The following is a 21,510-nucleotide window of genomic DNA, read 5'->3' as shown; positions in this document are numbered from 1 at the left end:
TTTTGAGAGGTAGGGCAGGAGTCTGACTCTCTGTGTTCTGCCTGTGAGGAATGAGAGTATCCAGTCTATGATATAGGAAGCGTTCTACTCTGCTCGCTTGTAACCCTTTTTGGACGATACTACGCCGATGTAGGTGCACCGCCAATCAGAAATATAATCCAACATAACAGATGTTCGCCATCCATATGGACATCAATATTTAAGCAACTTTATATTCGAAATAGGTAAGACCCATAAAAGAACTGTTTTAGGAATCGTCAGAAATCGGAAAGAAAATTAAACATATATGTATGTAGCGGGGTGTGTAGAAATTGGCAGAAGTCGAGTTTTGGTAAGGGTAGGCTTTATTTGATGGTAGAGATAGTCGGTACAAGTTTTTCTGAAGGGGTCCCTCCTAGGAGATCTGCTTCTCTTGGTTCGGCGTTTTCTTCTGGCTCCGTCCTCCTCCCTTCGAGCGGGGCTCCTCCGCGGTTCGGCGTCTTCCGTCTCCGTGGTGATAATCTCTCCGCCGTTTGGGGGAAACACAAAAGAGGCTGACATCAGTCCCAAGACTGACCAAATGGCAGGTTGTCAGGTAAGGGGGTGAGGACACACCAGCGGTGACTATGTACAACGAGTGAGGGGAACGGGGAGTGTGGGAAGGGTAAACCGGGAAAAGTAAGGGTATATGGTCACGGTACGGACCCACCCCTTCTCCCAACCCTGCCCGTGATACGCTTTTGTACCTCTGTGAGCCACACACCTCCTGGCGTGTGGCTGGGTGGCTCGTTTTGCCGTTGGCCTCCTGGCTCCCGCACCGCCGACAGGTCTCTCCTCTCGTCCTCCTTCTCCGTTGATGGTATACCGGTTCCTCTGCTCGCCTCTCTCGTTTCCCTCTCCTCGCTCCAATCCACTCTGCTCCACTCTCCTTCCGCGCCTCCGGTGAACAAGCACACCTGAGTGCAGTCACCGGTCGTACTTGAGGTGTGGCCAGGCTCCTACCCTTCACCAGTACCTGGCCAGTTAAAGGGCCCGCAGTCGTCTTCCTCAGTGTCACAGCTGTACTGTTCGTCAGGAATAGTCCATACCTGCGGTTGGGGTGGCTGTGAAGAGAAGAGGGGGGAGTCACATGGTAAATACCCACAGGGGGGTGCAGGGCTCTGAGGCAGAACCGGAGGCGGCCCGTCCCCGTTACAATGTATCTGCAAAGCGGAGAATAAGGATTGAGAACCAGTTAATATATAAATTTGGAAGCTTCGATTTTTTTGTGTCCGACAGAAGGTCATTCAGTGTACCTATTTGAAGTAACTTTGTGGCAATTCCTGACGAAGGCGCAACCGCACCGAAAAACGCGTCGAAGAAGATTCATTTTCTGCCACTATTGGTTTTTATTTTGTTTTTTTACAAAAATGTCATTCTTATATTGAATAATACTGTCTATCTAAGATTGCATTTGATGTTTTTCATGAATGAAAATCGTTTTTATTATAATTGAATTCAATCAATTTAAAATCAAAAAGTACCTTTTTAATGCACTTTTTATTGCTTTTTTTCTCTCCTTTGGCTTTACACTGAGTTTTGTTTTAATGATTAACCATTTTGTCATAGTATAAAGTTTGACAAGCTTATTATTGCCTAGGAATTTATTTTCGATCGTATCCAGTCTATGGCCTTTCCTCGGATGCTGGTGTTGTGGAGTCTGGTGACTAGTGTGCGGTGGGAGGCGGTGTTGAAGGCTGCTGATAGGTCCAGGGGGATGAGGGCTGCCGTTTGTCCCTGGTCAAGGAGGGTGCAGATGTTGCCAGTGGTGGTGAGCACGGCGGTCTCTGTGCTATGGTTGCTGTGGAATCCAGATCGGGAGATGTCTAGGATGTTGTTGGCTTCGATGAAGAGTGCTAGCTGGGTGTTAACGACCTTTTCAATGACCTTGGCTGTGAATGGGAGCAGAGAGATGGGCCTGAATCTCTTGACGGCCATTGGGTCTGTGGATGGTTTCTTTAGGAAGGGGGTTGAATTCGACGTGCTTCTAGCCATTGGGGAAAGTGGTAGTCATGAGGGAGCAGTTGATCGTTCAACATAACTCAGGTGTGATGGCTGTGTCAGCCTTGTGGAAGATGTGAGGCGGACAGGGGTCTGCGCGTGCTCCGGAATGGATGTTCTACATGGTCTTTAATGTGTCTTCTGTCATAAACGGGGTCCAAGTGAGTAGGGTCAGTTGGGTGGTGTCACTGGGGGTGGGAGTTGAGGCGGTGCAGAGGTCTTGTTCGTCGAAGTCGTCGTAAAGCGTCTTGATCTTGAGGTGAAAGAAGGAGCTGAGTCTGTTGCAGAGGTCTTAGGAGGGTGGGACCTCTGTTGTTTCGCTATTGGGTTTGGCAAATTTCTGTATGATGGAGAAGAGTTCCTTGGAGTTGTTGGCGTTGGAGAGGATTCAGTCTTGGGGGAAGTTCTTCTTTGTGGATTTGATGAGTTGTTGGTGTGCTGTTGTGGCTGTTTTGTAGGTGGTGCATGTTTCAGGGTTTTTTCTGTTTCTCCATGTCTTTTCAAGTCATCGGCAGGAGTGCTTGGATTCTTGAAGTGCTGTGGTGAACTAGCTTGCTTTTTTGTTGTGTCGTCCTGTAGCCTTCTGGAGGTTGGCGAGTGGGTCGGTGCAGTTGGTAATCCATCGTTGGAGGTTGCTTGCTCCGATGTTGCCATCTGGTGTCGTTGGGTTTGGAGCACTGGTGAGGGCTGAGGTGAGGTGTTCCTCTATGACTTTGTTCCTGCTTCTGCGTGAGAGGTGACACACTTGCTTGTGTGTGGTGAGATTTCTACAGGAGAAATTAATGCTGTCGTGGTCCGTCCAGAGCAGTTCTGTGGTGTGGCTGAAGACCTTGTTTCCTCCAGTGAAAACGGGGTTGAGCGCATGTCCTGTTCTGTGAGTGGGGGCGGAGACAAGTTGCTTTAGTCCTATGTTGGTGAGGTTCTCTAGTAGGGAGGTAGTGTTGGGGTTATGGTGCTTGTCAATTTGGAAGTTTACGTCTCCGAGTAGTATGTAGTCTTTGGAGGTAGGGGCGTGGGGTGCGATTATGTTAGTGCAAAGGAGTGCGGGGCCAGCTGGTCTGTAGACGAGGGTTCCACGTTGCATTGTTTTGGGGTTGGTCTAGATCTGGACATGGAGGGGCACTTTGTAGTCTAGGTCCGTGGTTGTCATGCAGAGGGAGCTTTTATCAATGATGGCGATGCCTCCTCCTGAGTGGGGGGGGGGGCAGTCTTTTCTAAGGATCTTGTATCCGTCAGGATAGTGCTTGTGATGTCAGGTGCGGAGTTGGTCTGTGTGAGGAAGGCGGTGCCAGGAGTGGGAGTGTTGAGGAGGTCCCAGATTTCTATGGTGTGTCTGTGAAGTTGGCACACGTTGAGGAGGTTCAGGTCAGTGGGTCGTCTGTGCTGGCATCCGGTGGGCTAGGGGGTACTGCTGGTGTCCGGAAGTGGGTGACGGTGCAGTGTCAGCAGGAGATTGGGCCCTGGTTGTTGCTCGGCGTCAAGAGCTGGTAGTTGTTGATACATCCGAAGTTGAGAGTGTGGAGGGTGCTGGGGTCATAACTGCGGCAGGTTGGTGGGTAGGATACCTGCCGCTGGTTGTGGTTGGGTCACGGACGGGCGCAGAAGGGGTTGCCTTTGGCGCGCCAGTGGTGTACCAGCGGCATGGCCGCACAGCAGCCACAATGAAGTTAGGAACGGGGGAGGGTGGTCATCAGGGAGCGCAGGAAAAAAGGATCAGGATAGAAAGAGGGGGCAAAAAAGAAAAGGGGAGAGCAAAAACAGAAAAAGAAGAAAGAGCAAAAAGAGAAAATCGGACACAGAACAGAGTGTAACAGCAGAAGAGCAGAGTGCTCTTCCACTATACCAGTCTGCGGGTGGATGAACGCCTCGAACACCTACCTGGCACAGGAGCTCCAGGCGCAGAGGAAAGTCCCTTAACAGTGAAGCTGTGAAGTGCAGAGCAGTGACACTGACCAGGAAGGTCAGCGGTCTACTACAAAGTGCAGTTTGTCAATTAGGCCCTTATGTTCAAAAGGACGTCTGCGGGCAACTGCCTGAATGTTGCATAGGTGAACCTCTCAAACTCTCTCCCAAAATATTGAGGGACAAACCCTCATCTGTCTTTTAAAAAGGGTTAAACAGTTATTGTTTACAGAAAGCTATCTTAGGCTGATTCTGTATTGCTATAAATGTCCTTCTCTCTGTTAATTTTATCTTTACTATATTTTGTGTTGTTTTTGCTTGGTAGTATGTCAGTTGTATTTTTATATTGATTTTGTAAAAGCTTATTGACTAAATGTTCTGTTGTTTTGTGTGTATGTACCACAATGAATATTAACAGACCTAAGTTGCTCTGAGAAATGTCAACCTTTTTTGGAAGAGTGTGAGGGGATTACACCACCCCAAGACAGTTGGTGTCAAACGTGTTTTCTATCATAATTTATTAAAGATATTGAATATCAAGCAATGGATTTTACAGGCTGTACTGAAGAACTGATGAGGTATCCCAGTGTGTAAAGCTCTATGGGTCAGTTTCCAGTCCAGGTCCTCCCTGGACTGGAAACGAGCATCCTAGGATCGGTCCAGGGCCCAGATCTCTGTACTGGGGTGAATGTATGACATTGTTCTGCATTCTGTCCGTCAACTGTTGTTTTTGCATTTGTCACCCCGAGTGGGACGGGTATGCTCAGACTTGAGTCCCCGTGCTCCCCATGCCACTGGAATCAAGCTATCCTGGCTGAAGACGGGTGAAACCCCAAAACCGGTCCTAGGATGCTTTTTTCCAGTCCAGGGAGGACCTGGCTTGGCAGTTCGGGCTGGACTGTTCCCATGAGGCACAGGGTCAAGACTGATTTGCATCTTGCTGGGTCTAAACTGGAATGGCATGGTGAGCAAACAAACTATGGATTTAGCCCAGATCTCTGTGCTGGGGTGAATGTATGACATTATTCTGCATTCTATCCATCAATTGTTTTTGCATTAGAAAAAGTAGTCCTGCATCCTTACTAACATCAAATTAAATACAACTTGCTGCCTTGTCATACACATATTTTATTTTGTCTGTCAAAGAAAACAAATTAGACTGCTTTGATGCCATTGAGCTCAACCGTGCTCAGACTTGGGTACCATTAATAATGAAAAGGACTGGAAAATCAGCACCAAGTGCATTACCAGCATACAACTTTCATCCAAGATAACTATTTGCATTTCATTTGTCTTGAAAGGCATAAACTGGCTATTTTGAGAAGTGAAAATTAAAGATATAATTTGCTGCCAGGCGTATTAAGCCATTCATCTGATTAGACACTTGTTGTATATTGCTTTGTACAACTGTTCATTTTGTACATTAGAATGTTTATGTGTTCTGGAGTGCTGACTCCTGGCATGTTCCTGAGAAATCAGTTGCTCAGGAACTTCTCTATTGGTGCGGGGTCTGGCTGTGGGCTCCTTAGAATACATTTCTATTTACCTTTCATGCATCGTGTGGCTTCTCTTCCCACCACAACCCTCCTGCCTGTCAAACCTACCTGCCTCAAGAGGGAAAACAAGTTCTATAGAGCAAGGACTGTCTCCTGATGCGACCACTAATATTCAACATTTTACACACTATTTTACCTATTTAAAGCATTGGGAAAAAGTTCCAAATATTGCAATATCCATGTATATGCTCACAATAACTGTTCAAATCAATTCAATTCCTCTGGAGTCTTGTTCATCCAACTTGTTATTGATGTTTTTGTATCAAAACAAATTGCAATCAGACCAGCCAATGTGTTTCATCCCTAAGGACTTCATCAGGGTTGGATTAATCAAAACAATCACTTATCACAACGTTTTGTACAGTGTTGTCCCATGTTAAATGTCTTCTTAGAGCCAGATCACTTATGTTGGGTGGTATAGTAACCCCTATTTCATCTTCTTCGTCTGTGTCCCAGCTCCAATCTATGGGCAATAGGTCTATTCAATAAATTTAAGAAAAGTTGAACAAACACAACTCCTAAGGAATTTAATTTCTTTGAACCGTTTTTTTGGGATAGACATGGATATTGCAATATATGGAACTTTTCCCCAATACTTTAACTGAATAATATCCATCATACATTGTACCCTCCTTTTCAATTGTTTTGTTGGTTAATGGATTGACCAGGCTCCTAAACAGTAGGGTCGTCAAAAGTTGAGTGGAGTTTATAGATAGAACTGAAATACATTACAGTAGTGCAATATTGAATTGCCCACACTGATATTTCCTGCTGTGGCTGTCCCGGGTTCTGATTGTGCACCGCCTGTTTGCAAAGGGTGGTGTCAGCTGGTTCTTATTTTGCTCTGCTTTTGGTTTCCATGTTTCAGCGGAAGACTCACCATTGAATTGTTGAGCTGGGGCTTTTTGATGTTCTCTAGCGTGGAGGTGGGTTCTTCAGAGAAAGATCATTCTTGCTGCTAGGGTTTGTGTGGTTTAGGCACACTTACTATATGTTTGTGGTGTGACTTTCAAAACAGCCGGGCAAGTACAGTGAGCTGCCCCAACAGTGAAAATGCGAGCTTAAGGGAGGGAGATGAAGCACAACAGAAGTATAGTTAGGCTGAACCAGTGACATGGCCTGGCAAATAGTGACAGCTGCCATCTTTAGCACCCCAAACTGAAGGTCCATGCTGAGACTGGAGGGCCCATACACAGCGGGAGTAGTAGTAGTGATGCTGGCATCTGCCAAATAACAGGTAGACATCAATAAGACCTTCTTTTTGGCTGTGAGCTTCTTCCTGATAACTCCTAGGTGTCAGATTAGAGGAAGATTGAGAGGGCCAACATCAGAAAATATTAAAGGCCACTCGGAAACCAACCAAGTAGAGAGCAGATGTATCAGCGAAAAAATGGCCTGGATTGAAACCCACTGATGACTGGTTTGGACGTAAATAAGACAAGCAGCAATCATTGTGAGATGAGCAATATACTAGTGAGTACTGGGTCTGGCAAACACATGCACCTGTCCGCTCTATGTTTTTGAGCGAACCAGAAGATACCTTAAATATCAGACTTGTAAATAAAAGCGTTCTATAGAAAGAGAGAAGAGAGACAAGAGTGGCTGAACATTAACTTGGGGATTCCATGTACACCATATCTGTGGGGACAGCGGGGCCCATTTGCAAACAGTATGACACCAGTAACTGAAGAATCTCTAGATGCTAGTACACCACACCTCAGCCAAGTGCATAAGCTCTATGCAGTGAGCGCAGATAATGGACAGAAACATTGCCCGTGCAACACAGGATGGGCACAAAAAAATCACCTCTTGGGGGTTTAGTATTAGAACCATGAATCGCGACAGACTCATCACTTGCATATGGTCTACCCAGGGCCTTTTCCTATCCTGCAGGTGTGACTGAAGAGACAACCAGAACTGACCTGGGGATCTATTGGAGCACAAAAGAGGCTCAGAGACCTTGACAAATCTGTCCTCATGGGAATGCCTGAACTGCACAGCCCTCCGCGGTAGTAGTCAACTCAGCAGGATGTAAAGAGATAACTTTATGAAAGATATGCTGATATTCCCTACAGATGATGTTGAAAAGAAAATAGTTTGAATGCCATGGGTCTTAAAACCCCAACCATATGCCTGGCAGTAATCAGCTTAGTAAATTCGCAGAGTAGCAATATAGGTCTCCTCCAAGAATCCCACCTACTCACGCTGGTCTAAGGTAAACTACATTTCTGCTGCGTTCTCAAACAACATTATTTTGTATCAGGCCCCCCTAAAAAAGTGCGTACAGGAAAGACTGTAAAGTCTTCAATCTATCAAATGAGGAAATGGTGAAATAGAACAGCTTGAGAATTCGATCTGTCGCATATTTTAAATATAAATCCGCGTGTAAAATCTGGGGTAGCTAGGTTTGTCAGATTCTTTTGAAAGAAATGGCCTTTAGTTAATTTTTCTAATCCAGCATTGGCTGGAGAGAAAGCCAGTATGATCCTAAAAATGCTCTTTAAATCCAAGCTTAGAGGCATTGGTTGTTGGTATATACAGCTGTGTGATAACCAGCATACTGCTCTCCTTGTTAGCCATTTGATAGAGTCGAGAAACAGAAAAGACTTAGAATTACATCAAAGTAATAGGGGGAACTATCTACCTGAGGTAGTTACAATCTTGTTTGGATTCATTGAAAAATGTGTTTCCAATGATGTCCCTATTTTAGCAGCAGAATGGACTTTTCTTTTTATTGGTATGTCTGTGACCTGCTCACTCAGTTACAGTGTTGGAAGGCAACCACTTTTGTTAACTGTCGGTTAATCATGTAAAGTTTTTCAAACTGACTTATGCAGAAAGAACTAATCAAGTAGCTAATGGCAAAGAGAATGCTATTTAAGGAGAGCAGGGACTGTGGCTGACTCAATGTTGACAGCCAAAATAGTGGCTATTCCATAACCAGACAAAGAACTCGCACTGTGTGTCTGACTGACCTAAATTACTCTTGACTCCTGATGCCAAATATTTCACAGGCATATTGGTGAAAAGCTTAAACCCAGTGATGCCCGAAATGAGACACCCTGGTCGTCCAAATTCAATTTGCGATGAGTGTGGTGACAATACCAAAAATGCCCAAAGAATGTGCAAGATGGATATGCTTGTCTCTTTAGCTATGGAAAAAGCATCTGAGAAAGTCAGCTTTACATTTATAGCTTACCTGGTACAATCTCTTGGTTTTGGCCCATGAGTCCTGGCATGGCTTCTGTTCAAATAACCTGAGGGCACAAACTAGGGTTACCAGCACAGCCTCCCTTAATCACAGGAGCACATGGCACAGATTCCCACTATCCCCATGTCTGTTTGCCCTTACAATAGAGATCTTTATAGATCAACTACATAGACATGAAGACATGTATTGAATCAAAATAGACATAGGTATGTTCAAATCGGCGATGGCATTATGCTTTTAGTCACAAACTTGGTTAATTTCCTAGTCTGCGTGCTGGCGGAACTAGAAATGAACAGTGCCGTCCCTGGATTTGACATCAATATAAAAAAGTCAGCTGTCCTGGATCTTAGTCAACCATGAAGAAATGCAGACACTCCAAGAATGGGTCCCCTTTCAGTATGCATCCATAGATCTAACATATCTAGTTGTCCAAATTGACCAGTCCACAGCACAAGTGACCACTTCAAATTATTCACTGCCATTGGCGAATTTTTAGACAGAACTGCACTTCTCGTGGCTTAGCAGAATTGCTGCAGCGAAAATGCCAATCCTGTCAAAATGTCTACATCTATGTAAAAACACTATGTATATCACAGTATCAATCGCCCACCTTTGCCAATCCCAACAAGGGCTCAACAACTTTATTTGGGGGGAGAGGAGCGGACAAGAGTGGTGTCTAGGCTCCTTTCCCTACTATTAATGTCTGATAGGTTATTATCAAGCAGTTCAACTATACTTTTTAAGGAGGAAACTGATAGTCAGTGGTGCATTGCAATCCATGCCATCACAGACCTATCAACGTGGAAAGTGCATTGGATGGAAAAGAAGTGCTTGCGATTGATACAATACCCATTGCTACTAAGTAGAGTGACACTTAATGTCTGGGACAAACTGAGTAGGGGTTCACCCCATTTGCAAAATGTGGAATGATTGAAAAGGTATGATTCTGGGATTATTATTCAGTGGGGAACACATTTACTATTTTTGTTTACCTAAAAATGAATTTGGCCTACCAAAGGCTGAACGATTTAGAGATTTGCAGGTCTGCCACCAGGAGATGAATTTGACAGTGAGATTGGGGGTGTCACCTGTTTTTACAGCATTTGAGAGGTGGGCATGGAGAGGCGAACATGACAAGCACCTGATCTCTAGGCTGTACAAGATGATAACATCCTCCATACAATGTCCTAAGAGCTCAGGCTAGAAAAGATGGGAGATCAAACTGTGTATACTATTGCTAATTGGGGAAAAGCCTATGACAAGTCCATGGTAACCAACAGATGTATCAATGCAATCAAGATCACGTTCAAGCTTCTCACTTAATGGTAGGTAACACCTGAAAAGCTGCATAAATAGGACAAAATGTAGTCCACTCTCTGATGGAGATGTTGCGTTGAGACTGATTCACTGCTGCATTTACTTTGGAAATGCTCAATGTTAGGCAAATATTGGAAAGACGTTCTTCGGGCAGTTGACTCACACAATCCTCACCCTGCATGACCCCAGGATTGTCTTACTAGTATTCCTGTATCGGGAAGTCAGGTCCTTTAAATCCCTTATCGATAAGCATATAGCCCTGGCTTTGGTAATTGTATCCCAACGTATATTGTTCATGTGAGGTAGAGAGACGCCTCGTACTAAGAGGGACTGGCTGTGGGATCTCATGGCAACAGAAAAATTAACCCCATCCATCAAGCAATAGGTTGAATCATTTGACACCTAGGGACTACATTCAGGGAATTAACTCATCCAAGGTATCTTAAAGCATTAAGAATTATACAGTCAGAAAGGTGCAACGTCTCCAAGGGTTTAGGTACCGAGAAACCCTCCCTGGGCAAAGGCTTACGACTGGTAGGACATGGGCGCTTTATTCTCTGCACATGAGAAGACTGAGCATTCCTGGAGGTGACGTTGGGGAGGGAAAGAGAGAAGGGTCCAGAAAATTGCTTCATGTTCTCCGCTACCTAATTCCTCACCCGTCAGAGGGTGCTTGGTGATTGTATTTATTAAGATCTAAAACTATAAAATAAAAAATGGTTTATTCTAAAAATTAATGTACTGTGTTAGCGAAACGAATGGTAAAATAACACCCTATAAATTAATTTTGCATGTGGAATAATGTTACGCCAGTTGTCTTTCATTTGAGTTGCAATGCTTTACATTTATTTACACATTTTATCTGAAATTATGGTGCCAACCTTTGGTATCTCTATTTACTGTGACAAATGTAAGCATGTTTTCAGCAACCCTTTTCCCTGCTGTAGGTATACTATTTTAGACCGATTCTTGTTCATTCAGAATCGCACTTGAGGGAATTCATTGTATGAAGTCATTAATTGACCCATTATGCTTGCTAAGGTAGTTAAAAAGTGGTAATTTTCTGATAAGATCAGTCAGGTTTTCTGGATTCCCATGACCAAGCTGCAAAGAGCTTTCTAAATTTGCTATAGAGATAACTTGTTTAAACTAGTTTTAGGCAACATGCAGATTATCTGTCATTTTCAGATTGACAGTCAAAGGAGAGAACAATCTGAATCAGAAATCAAGTGTCTCCGAAAAAAAATCTTTTCTTGCAAGTTTTTATTGTGAATAAATTGTGGCCACTGTCCTGCGAAAAAACTTCCATAATAGCTCAAATGAGCACGCAGTTGCTGGTAATTTCTTCCATAAAACTGATATGATAGGTCATCGTTTTATGGGAGCCTTTACATACATTTGTCCCATAAATGTGTGGGATCACTCAGTTTACAGGTGGCGGGTCGAAAGTAGGGACTTGTACGTTGATGGGCCATCATTTTTCAGCCCCTACGCCTATGCTGTCCAAGTGCATGCCTGGAGAAAAGTTGTAGTAAATGTGTATTCCAATAAAAACTTCAAACTAGAAGACAATTGATTTGTGAAATAAAGGTAGATATTATCATACCAACAAAACGCATTACGGTCTTTAATGATCTTAGTGAGTTTATCATCTTCTAACATCACTAAACCTGCTCCCTATTAAATAACGGATTCAATTCAAGTCCCTCTGAATTGCCTTTAAGGCATTGCATGGTCTTGGCCCCGAATATTTTAAACATACATTCTTCTGGTATGCCCCCCACAAGACATTTTCGATCCTCATCTGCCTTGAACCTTTTAATTCCCAATGTCAACACAGCTTCCTGGTGTGTGTGTGTGTGTGTGTGGGGGTGGTGGGATGTTAGGGGTGGGGGTAGTTTTGTAGCTGGGACGACCAGGCTTTTGAATTCCATACCAATGCCCTTAGGAAAAAATCCGACCTCCTCTCCTTCCGCAAATCTTTAAGAACTTGGCTGCTTAATAATTGATACTTCCCTCATTTTTTTTCTTTTTCCTTTTCTTTTTTCTTTCCTTCTCCCTCCTAGTAAGAGCATGGCGTCTACGCACCTTTGGGTAGTTGAGCGCAGTCCAAATTACATTTTCATTTCATTTCAATATTTTTAATAATATTGACAGTGTTTTAACAATATCTTTGTAACACATTAAAAATTGAGATAACCATTTAGAAACGTGTTGCAGTTAGTTGCATTTTTCGGCCTGCTATGTTCGTGTTTGATTATGTTGCGTGTTGATGAGTAGATTTTTAATCGTTTCTTTTTGTTTAGATTTTTTAATGACCATGAAATGATAAAGTGTATGCAGTATTTCAAAAATATTTATAGATGAATGTTCATGTGCAAGCATTGGAAAATCATCAACTCACACTTTCATACATGGCCAAATCTAATGACACTCTTCCATTTGCAGCCAAGAACCAACTGCAGAAGAGATTTTGTCCTGGTCGCATAATTTTGACAAGTTGATGAAAACTGCAGCAGGGCGGAACCAGTTCAGAGAATTTCTGCGGACGGAGTACAGCGAAGAGAACCTGCTCTTCTGGCTTGCATGTGAAGAACTGAAGAATGAGCAGAACAAGAAGGTTATTGAGGAGAAGGCTAGGATTATATATGAAGATTACATTTCTATACTTTCACCAAAAGAGGTAAAGGAAAACTTTATATAGCTGGGTCATTACAATCAGGTTAGAGACCACTATATTCAGTTATGATCAGATATATTTTCATCGGCTGACGTTTCTCTGACGACCAAATCCATGATATTTCTCAATTTTTGTTGGTGGAAGTGGTCATTCTCGGTGCAACCTCAGTGCCATGATGATCTAAGTACCTGAAATCATTGCGGGAGCCATCAGTTCATTTCTGGTGGGTGGAAATAGATGACTTATAAATTAATGTGATTGTTTTTTTTGTTTTTTTCTGCTGTCATTTTTTTAAAATATTTCCATAGAACCCAAACAAAAAGGTAAGGTCCTCTAAAGCCTCCATTGTAAGTGGCCCTTTTATTGTGATAGGGAAGATATCTGGACTTCCCTCTAGCATCCGGATTTCAGGTCCCTTGGAAAGATGCTTTCAGAGTGTTCAAATCGCGCTCTTCGCAAGGTGAGAGCAGGTGAAATAGCCGGGTAAAATATGGGAAGATGGGAAATGGCCATTAACAGCGGGATTTGGGCATAGTTTTCCCGATTCCCTTGATAATGAATTCCCCCTTTGTCACTGGACCCTCAGTGACTATCTTGTGATCACACTGTAATGTGTCCCCCTCTGCAGATATATGGGCAACCCCTACATTGGGTGAGGGTGCGATACCGGATTCTTTTAAGGCTCGCTAATAAGGTGCACCTAAATCCTATTCATACCCCATCAAGGGCACCATTAATCCTAGAATAATACGCAATATTTAACTCACACGTATAAAAGTTAGGTGATATATTATTTCATATCAATTGCAAAGGTGCAGCCACATATGGAACAAGTTTTCTAGTAGGGCTAGTGAAGTAAATGTATACTCAATAGAGAAAATACCCCCAAGTGGCTCAGACACTACACCACTTGGCATACGTATGGCAGGGATTATCTACAGTACTACAAGTTTAATATATACGAGTCCATTAAAAAAAAAAAATCAGTAAATATAATGTGTTGAAAATGAGGGTGTCTCATCCCATGGTTACATTGCATCAGATGCAGAACAGTGGGGCATATTATCAAGACAGGCGATACATTTATCGCCGGTTTAGCGGCAGAAAACTGCAGCTAAAACGGCGATAATGGGCTTGATAATATGCTCTATGGAATTCCAATTGAAGCCTATGTGAGATGTCCTTCACATCTAACATGGGCTTCAATTGGAATCCATTAGGCATATTATCAAGCCCATTATCGCTGTTTTAGCGGCAGTTTTCTGTCGCTAAAGCGGCAATAAGTTTATAGCTTGTCTTGATAATATGCCCCTGTATTCCGTTTTTCTTAATAGACCTTCAAGGTGAACTTAGCTTCTCCTTTTCATTGGAATTCTTTGGGAAATTGTTCTGTGCTGTAGCACTGGCTTTGGGGGAGTGTATTGCCGTTGCATGCCTTTCCTTAACGAGTATAAAAATGTCAGTGCCTTGAAAATTCAGAGTATTAATGTAGACCGTCAGTCTTTAATTGTTGGCATGCAAACACGTAGGAATATCTCATGGTTATTATGATGGATGCAGCCTCACCTATGCACTCTTGGCATCTCAGGCAATGTTCTTGCTTTTCATGTGTTCACTGCAACTGTGAGTTACAGTTATTCTTTAGACATCTTTGGGGTTCACTCAACAATGTAGACTCTTTTAAATAAGCAACGAGAAGTTGTTGGGGAACTAGATGTGGTGTTTCTCTCTACTTCACACATAATGAATTTTCTTCATGATTTACCTGTCCGAGGACTTTGTCGTGCCTGACCCTGACATGTCTCCCCAGTACCTATTTCATTACAAAACAAGACCTTTAACCTGCCAAATAAACTTTTTATTTTACTTGCAGTCAGTTTGACCATGTAATCCATATAATCCACCCCCAAAAAATTAGGACTGTATGGCATATGCCAGTTTCATGAACAGGGTAAAAATAAATGGCCTCTATGATTTAGTCCTTAGAATAACAAGTTCTGGAGGGAGGTAAGATGGTGACCGACTGACATCGCCTTGCGGAGGCTCCGCTGAGTCTCCCCCGCGATTGAGCTTCGAATTGAGATCTGAGAACGGAGATGCTAAATACATGAACTCTAGGTAGCAGAAAAGACTTGTGACTTATGAACTCACCGAAAGACAAAATAAAACGAAAGCTTCAGAGTAAGAATGCGGCTTAAAACCGTGATCAAGGAAAATCCACCTTTGCTACTAATCGCTGCTATCTATCCCAGCCTCAAGGATGCAGCATCCGTTCGGTGCTCCTGGATGGAGCTTGACCTGCGCAGCTCTTTACCAGCGTGTCTTCGCTACAGAAGATTTTCCAAAGAGCTGGCTGATCTCCGTGTGGAACAGAGGAGACAAATACGGACCCTGTGTGCCACCCGATTCAGGAGCAGAGAAGGCGTCGGATTGAGAAATAGTATCAGGACCGCGATACTTTGTTGCATTCAGTATGCCTACCAGCAGTCTGCCCATGTAACGATGACCGGTAAAGGGGTGAGAGGAGGCAAGGGCAAGCCCGCTTCACTATCCTTACAGCCAGGCGCAGCTCAGCCAAACACTTCACTCACACCTGCACGCTTGGGCAAAAAGATGGAAAATACGAGCACGGGTGCAAGAGGTAAAGGAGGGGGCGAGAAAGGGGAAGGCATGTGCAAAACTCTGCAGGAGAAGGAAAAAGATTTAACCACTAACTCCACAGGGAAAAAGAATAACATACGAATACCCAAGGAGACTGACAAGTTGCAACCTTTAATCTCCAGCAGTTTTGTGGCAGCTGGAGGTCTTGGGAGCAGTAAACAGGTTGGCTGTGGTGAGCTGAGGACAGGATCAGATACTCCCACAGTGGATGATCCAGTAGGGGTAGCCACGTTAGTCGCAGAGGAAACTGATGGCTCCAAAGGTAATATGGCAAGCAGCCACAGTAGTCCTGCCACACAAATGAACTCCACAACCCCATCTAAAGGCGCTACTGGTAGTACTACCCTCCCCCTCCAGTGTTGCGCAATGCTTAATCACTCTTAGACTGGAGCCAGATGACGTCAGATAACCAGGATAAGTTTGTCTCACTAACTGAGGAGTCTATAATAACAGGCAGTAGTATCCCCTTGTCGAGCGGGGAGGAAGGCAAGAAATGGTATAGCAGCCCTAACACTGGCAGTCATAGATCCAGATCAGGGGCTAAAAGGCTACACAAAAATCGAAACAGTGCCCGTACGCAAAGAGATAATTGCTTGTCAGGGAATGAGAGCCCTAGTGAGCTGAAATGGGACTATGACAACACCCCACTCACACTGGTCTCATCCCCTTCCTTGGCTTCAGGGGTTACTCCAAAAAACAACAACCCAGCGAGTGGTGGTAGTTGCAGCAACGAGGCGGAAGAACAGGGTGAATCCGCTTTATCAGTTGTTCTCAAGTCTATTAAAAGCTTCCAAGACGAAGTCAAGGCAGACAGCCGACGATACCGCTTGGCTGCCAAAAAACTGCAGGGGGCTGTCAGAAAGGTGGGGAAAACCTGTGCCGACATAACATAGCTGATCGAATGACCATGGTGGAGGGCAGGACAGAACAGTTGGAAAAGGAAGTATCTACACTTCAGACACAGCATGATGAGCATGAGGGCCTGGTAAAAGACTTGATGTGGAAGATGGAGGAACAAGAAAACCGGTAGAGATGCAACAACCTCCGCTTCTTAGGGATCCCGGAAGGTGCGGAAAAAGATGATCCTAGGAAATTCATGATCGGCTTGCTAAAGGTAGCGTTCCCAGAGCTGCATTCATGGGACCTGAATAGGGAGGTTCAAAGAGCCCATAGATTTCCCCTGTTTCCTGGAAAGCATGCATCCGCATCACAACACCCTCGAGCAATGCTTCTATTCTTTGGGAACTTTATCCTCTGTCAAACCTTGTTCAACCTGGCCAGGCCAACAAAGAAATGAACATTCGAGGGAATAACCTTTTTTACCAGACCCGATTTCGCCCACGCCACTGTAGAACGGAGGTGGAGGCTCCGACAGCTCTTTGATCCATTCCAGAAACTAGGGGCCGAAGTGTATTTGCAGAATCTGGCCAGACTGAAAATAGTCTTCAAGGGGGCCGTCCGCAGCTTTGTGTCTGAAATACAGGCACAAAAATACGTGAGGAACTGGCAGGACAGAAAAAATAAGTTGACTAACAAATTCATGCAATATTTAAAGTTCAAATAAGCTGTTTACAGTTAGACGGGCTCCAAGGTGTGGTTTTGACGTATTGCTCTTGTTATTATATCGGAGCTTCCTTCTTTTCTCTCTTTTTAAAGGGTGATGGGGTGGTTTGCTGCCTTGCTTGATGTATTTGGTTTGACCTCTGCTCTGGTTGGTTGTTTTTTGTCTTTTTTTCTTTTCTTTTTCTTTTTCTTCTTTCTCTTGCGGGGAGGTAATTGCTACCTGAAGAGATATGCTTCTCTAATGTTAATCTGTGGAGTATGTTTAAAATATAGGTGTAGGGGGAGGCCCAGCGGGGTTGCGGGGCTCTGCACGTCGGATGTCGCACTCCTGGTTTGGCCAGGTAACCACCAAAAGTGGTGGAGGGCAGGGGGCATACAGGAAAGGGTGCAACCCAAAAAAAAATGGGGAAGGCTGGGGTGGAGAAAGAAGGAGGAAGAAGGGAAGGTATATGCATGGGACACTGATATAATGCAATGGGTCTAGTAAGAATATTATTTATGAATATTTGAGGTCTAAATGATGTTAAGAAAAGACAAACTGTGATGGTAGCACTTCAAGCCGGGGGGACAAATATTGTTTTTTTGCAAGAAACTCATATTGAAGCGTCACAAAAGCATATTCTTAATTCTCTAGGATATCAGCTGATATGTGCCACATCACAAGGAGCTAGGGTAAGGGGGGTTGCTATTTTAGCAAGGAGAAAGGGGTTAATGTTTAATCATTCTAAAGCTGAAAGTTTCGGCCGCTGGGTAATGACAGAATGTCCATATGGGAATGGGCAAAAGTTAACTTTATGTGCTATCCATGGTAGCAATCATGATGAGGCTTCAGTTATTGAAGAGATTTCAAATGAATTAATGCATTTGCCTTTGCCGCTAATGGTTTGCAGGGATCTTAATATCAATCTGCATTACAATTGGTCCCTAAATGAGGAGTGGCACTACTCAGGGCATAAACCCAAGGTTTTTAAAGCATAGAAACAAATATGCTGGAGTCATGGCCTGGTTGATGGCTGGCAGACTTCAAACCCTGATGACCAGGGTTTACATACATTTCCAACTCACATCTTACCCATGTGAGATTGGATTACTTCTTAACCTCCAACTCAATTAAATCCAAATGCCCGATAATGAAACTTCCCCGGATCCTGTCGGCTCATAATCCTCTCATATGCTCTCTTGAAGTGGATACGAGAGATAATATACATAATGCATGGACCTTCAAGAAATCTCTGCTTTTAGATGAGAATTACTGTAGGCATATGAGGGAATGGATCCCAAACTTTCTATCTGATAATGAGGGAAGCGCCTCAATTGAAGTTATCTGGGATACGCTAAAAGCATGGATCCGTGGGAAGACTATTCAATATTCTTTCAAAACTAATAAACAAGGCCGGGTAGCTATGCAGGGGCTACAAGATAATCTTAGGAAGGCCTTGGGAGAGTTAATAGGCGGTACAAGCAACAGTAGCCTAATCAGAAAAGAAGAAGTTGATAAACTGCAGAATCAAGTGGCAATCGCGAAAGCTCAGATATTTAATGTCTTCACTGAAAAAGCAATTAAAAAAGCACTAGCCCAAAGAGAGAGGGTTTATGAAGTCAATGAGCAAATTCGACATCAGCTAGCAGTTCGTATAAGACAAGAGGCCACCTCAAACTTAATCCGTGAAATTCAGGATCCCCAAGGGTCTCGGGTAGAGGACCCCAAACTCATAAGAGATGCTTTCTGGCTGTTCTATCAAGACCTATATTCTGGAACTGGGGAGGTTGATCAGACAAACATCGAGGACTACCTGGATAATTCCAGGCTTACTAAATTTGATATAGAAGATGCAAATAGCTTAGAGGAACTGCCCTCGGAGGGGTAAATCCTAGGGGTAATTAAAAATCTACCTGGAGGGAAAGCTACGGGGTTAGATTGCATCCCATCAGAATTCCATGCTCTATTCTTAAACCAGATTAAAAATGTCCTGATTGACCTTATCACACATATCTTTAAAAGAGGCACTCCATTGAAATCTTGGTCCCGGGCAAAAATAATCATCTTTCCCAAAAAAAAATAAACCTCCCGAACAGCTTTTGTCATATCGCCCCATTACCCTCATCAACTCAGATTCTAAAATTTATGTGAAAGTCTTGGCCAATAGAAATGCCCCTTTAATTCACAAAGTAATTTTGCAAAGCCAGCACAGCTTTATTCCTGGTAGATCCACCATTAATCATATTCATCGGGTAATCACTCTGATTCATGGTATGGAGGTGGCAGGCGACCCTATGGTGCTGGTTTTGCTTGATGCGGAAAAAGAGTTTGATAGAGTCTCCTGGCAATTCCTCTTGGTTGCAGTATCCAGAATTGGGATTCAAGAGGGGTATTTTCAGGCAGTTCAAAAACTGTATGTAAATCCTAGGGCCGTGGTGATGGTAAATGGCAGTCTAACAGAATAACTAATAATATCATGTGGGACACATCAAGGCTGCCCGTCCTCTCCATTGCTAATCGCGATTTTATATAGATTTATTCATCAGGCGATTAGAAGAGGATAGAGCAAATATATCGGTAATTTCAAAATGTTTTCCCACCAAAACGCTAGCCTATGCGGATGATATCGCTAGTGTAACAGTCGATCCAATTATGGCTATGCCAGCAATAGAGAAAGAGGCAAAGCATTTTGGGGAACTGTCTGGATATGCACTTAATCGGGGGAAAACCCAGATAATACTAAATAAAAATTGCATGAAGAGGGATGCACTGGTGTTGGAACAAGCAACTTATCTACACATCTGTATTACATCTGATCTCGAAAACCTGGTCAATGTCAACCTAAAACCGATAACCCCTGCAATAAGGAAAGATCTTCAACGCCTAGATAATCTACACCTCTCTCTTATAGGCAGAGCAAATGCGATTAAGATGGTCTTCTTCCCCAAAATGTTGTATCTACTTAGAGCAATCTGCTTAGAATTTTCGGGATCCTGGCTTAAATCAATTGAATGGGCGTTTTGCCAGCTTCATCTGGGCATATTCACAACCACGGCGTGCCCAGAAGTTTCTTTCCCTTCAGAAAGATCGTGGCGGGCTGGGTCTCCCGAATTTACAGGCGTACTATTGGGCAACTGTTCTCCTACACAGCAAGTAACTGCTGGAGAATAATTGGGAAAATGGAGAAGGGGATGCCTACAAACCATCTACTTTCCAATCGTTGCTAGGTAGGGAGAGCAGTGGGTACTGGTGGAGACATATACATGACAGCTACCACAAAAAACTTAGCGGGTTTAAAGTATGGAAAACAATCAGGAATATGCTACGGATAGGAAGACCCTCATTCTACACATCCATAAAAAACAACCCTGATCTCCATGCAATTTTTAATGATAGCTATATGCTTAAATGGCACGAGGCAGGAATTAGTCAGGTAGGCTGCCTCTTTTCCTCTGTTGGGATACACTCCTTTGAAGAATTGAAAAATAAATTTGGATTAGACTGGCGCGAATGATTTAAATACCTCCAAATCAGAGATTTTCTGACATGATAGACAGGTGGGAAGCGGGGTATGGGTAAAATAAAATTAATAGACGCATTAGTATCTGGTACAAGGAATAAGATTGGGGCATTTACCTACACAATATTGCTATGTTTCCTGACGATATGGAAAAAAATCACAGAAATGGCTAGAGAAAGCAGACATATCGAATAATGAGTTTACTTATACCTTTGAATTGTCACAAACAATCTTAATGTCTACCAAACTCCAGGCACAGTTTTTTAAAACATGCTTCTTCTAATATTACACCCCGGACAGAATAGCAAAATGGGGGTCCGGTGTGAGCACATGCTGCCCTAGGTGCAAACTTTATAGTGCTGACTGCATACATATTTTGTCTACCTGCGAGGGATTAAAATCAGTCAAACAAGAAATAGATACATTTCTCTCCACAATTTTAAACAATACAATTGTACTATCCAATGGGGATATCTTACTGGGGGCCACAGATCCCAAAAACACTAATATAGGCCATGAACTCATCTTTATTGCAATGGCAGTCTTCAGGCTTTGCATTGCCTCTGCATGGCGGGATACCAATGCCCCCTCGTTTCAACAATGGCTAGCCAGATTCCTTGCTATTGCAAACGTCAAAAATGCCATCTATAAACGCAAGGGTAGGAAACGACGAAAAAAAGGCCTAAAAGTTTGGACTCCCCTGATAGTTTGGGGTCAAACTCTAGGCTTTATAGAGTGAGTTTTAGACTTAAAAGATAATTAGATATGGGCATCCCAAGACAGGTAGGGGTTTGTTATCTTGGTTCTTTCCTTGTTTTGTCCCAAATTGCTCACTGTATCTTATCATGTATCCCTTCATGTAAGTTTTTGTTTATCGTGAATATTTTTTTCTCTGTGTATTAATTCTTTTTGTATAATGGCACACATATCTGTCTGTCCGGGAGGGTGGGGGGTGGGGAGATTGAGGAAAAAAACGCAGATGCTGTAAAATCTGAATAAAGACATTTTAAAAAAAAAAGAAAAACAAGTTCTAACTTTATTAGTAGAACAAGAGTCACTGGGAACAGCACATGTTTATGCAATAGAACACACTGCCTCTGT

General features: G+C 43.3%; 1 protein-coding gene across 2 annotated transcripts in view; it reads left to right on the top strand.

The window, feature by feature from the left end:
- RGS17 (regulator of G protein signaling 17) overlaps window positions 1-21,510 on the top strand; it is a 333,901-nt gene that overhangs the window by 229,486 nt on the left and 82,905 nt on the right. For both annotated transcript variants that reach the window (XM_078646976.1, XM_078646975.1), the window contains exon 4: window positions 12,454-12,688. In XM_078646976.1, coding sequence (XP_078503102.1) covers window positions 12,454-12,688 — 235 coding nt within the window. The remainder of the gene's footprint in view (window positions 1-12,453; window positions 12,689-21,510) is intronic.

This window comes from Lissotriton helveticus, chromosome 6, assembly GCF_964261635.1.
Source record: "Lissotriton helveticus chromosome 6, aLisHel1.1, whole genome shotgun sequence".
In the NCBI taxonomy this organism is placed as follows: Eukaryota; Metazoa; Chordata; class Amphibia; order Caudata; family Salamandridae; genus Lissotriton; species Lissotriton helveticus.
Note: the sequence above shows the minus strand (reverse complement) of the source record. Positions and strands in the feature narration are given on the sequence as shown.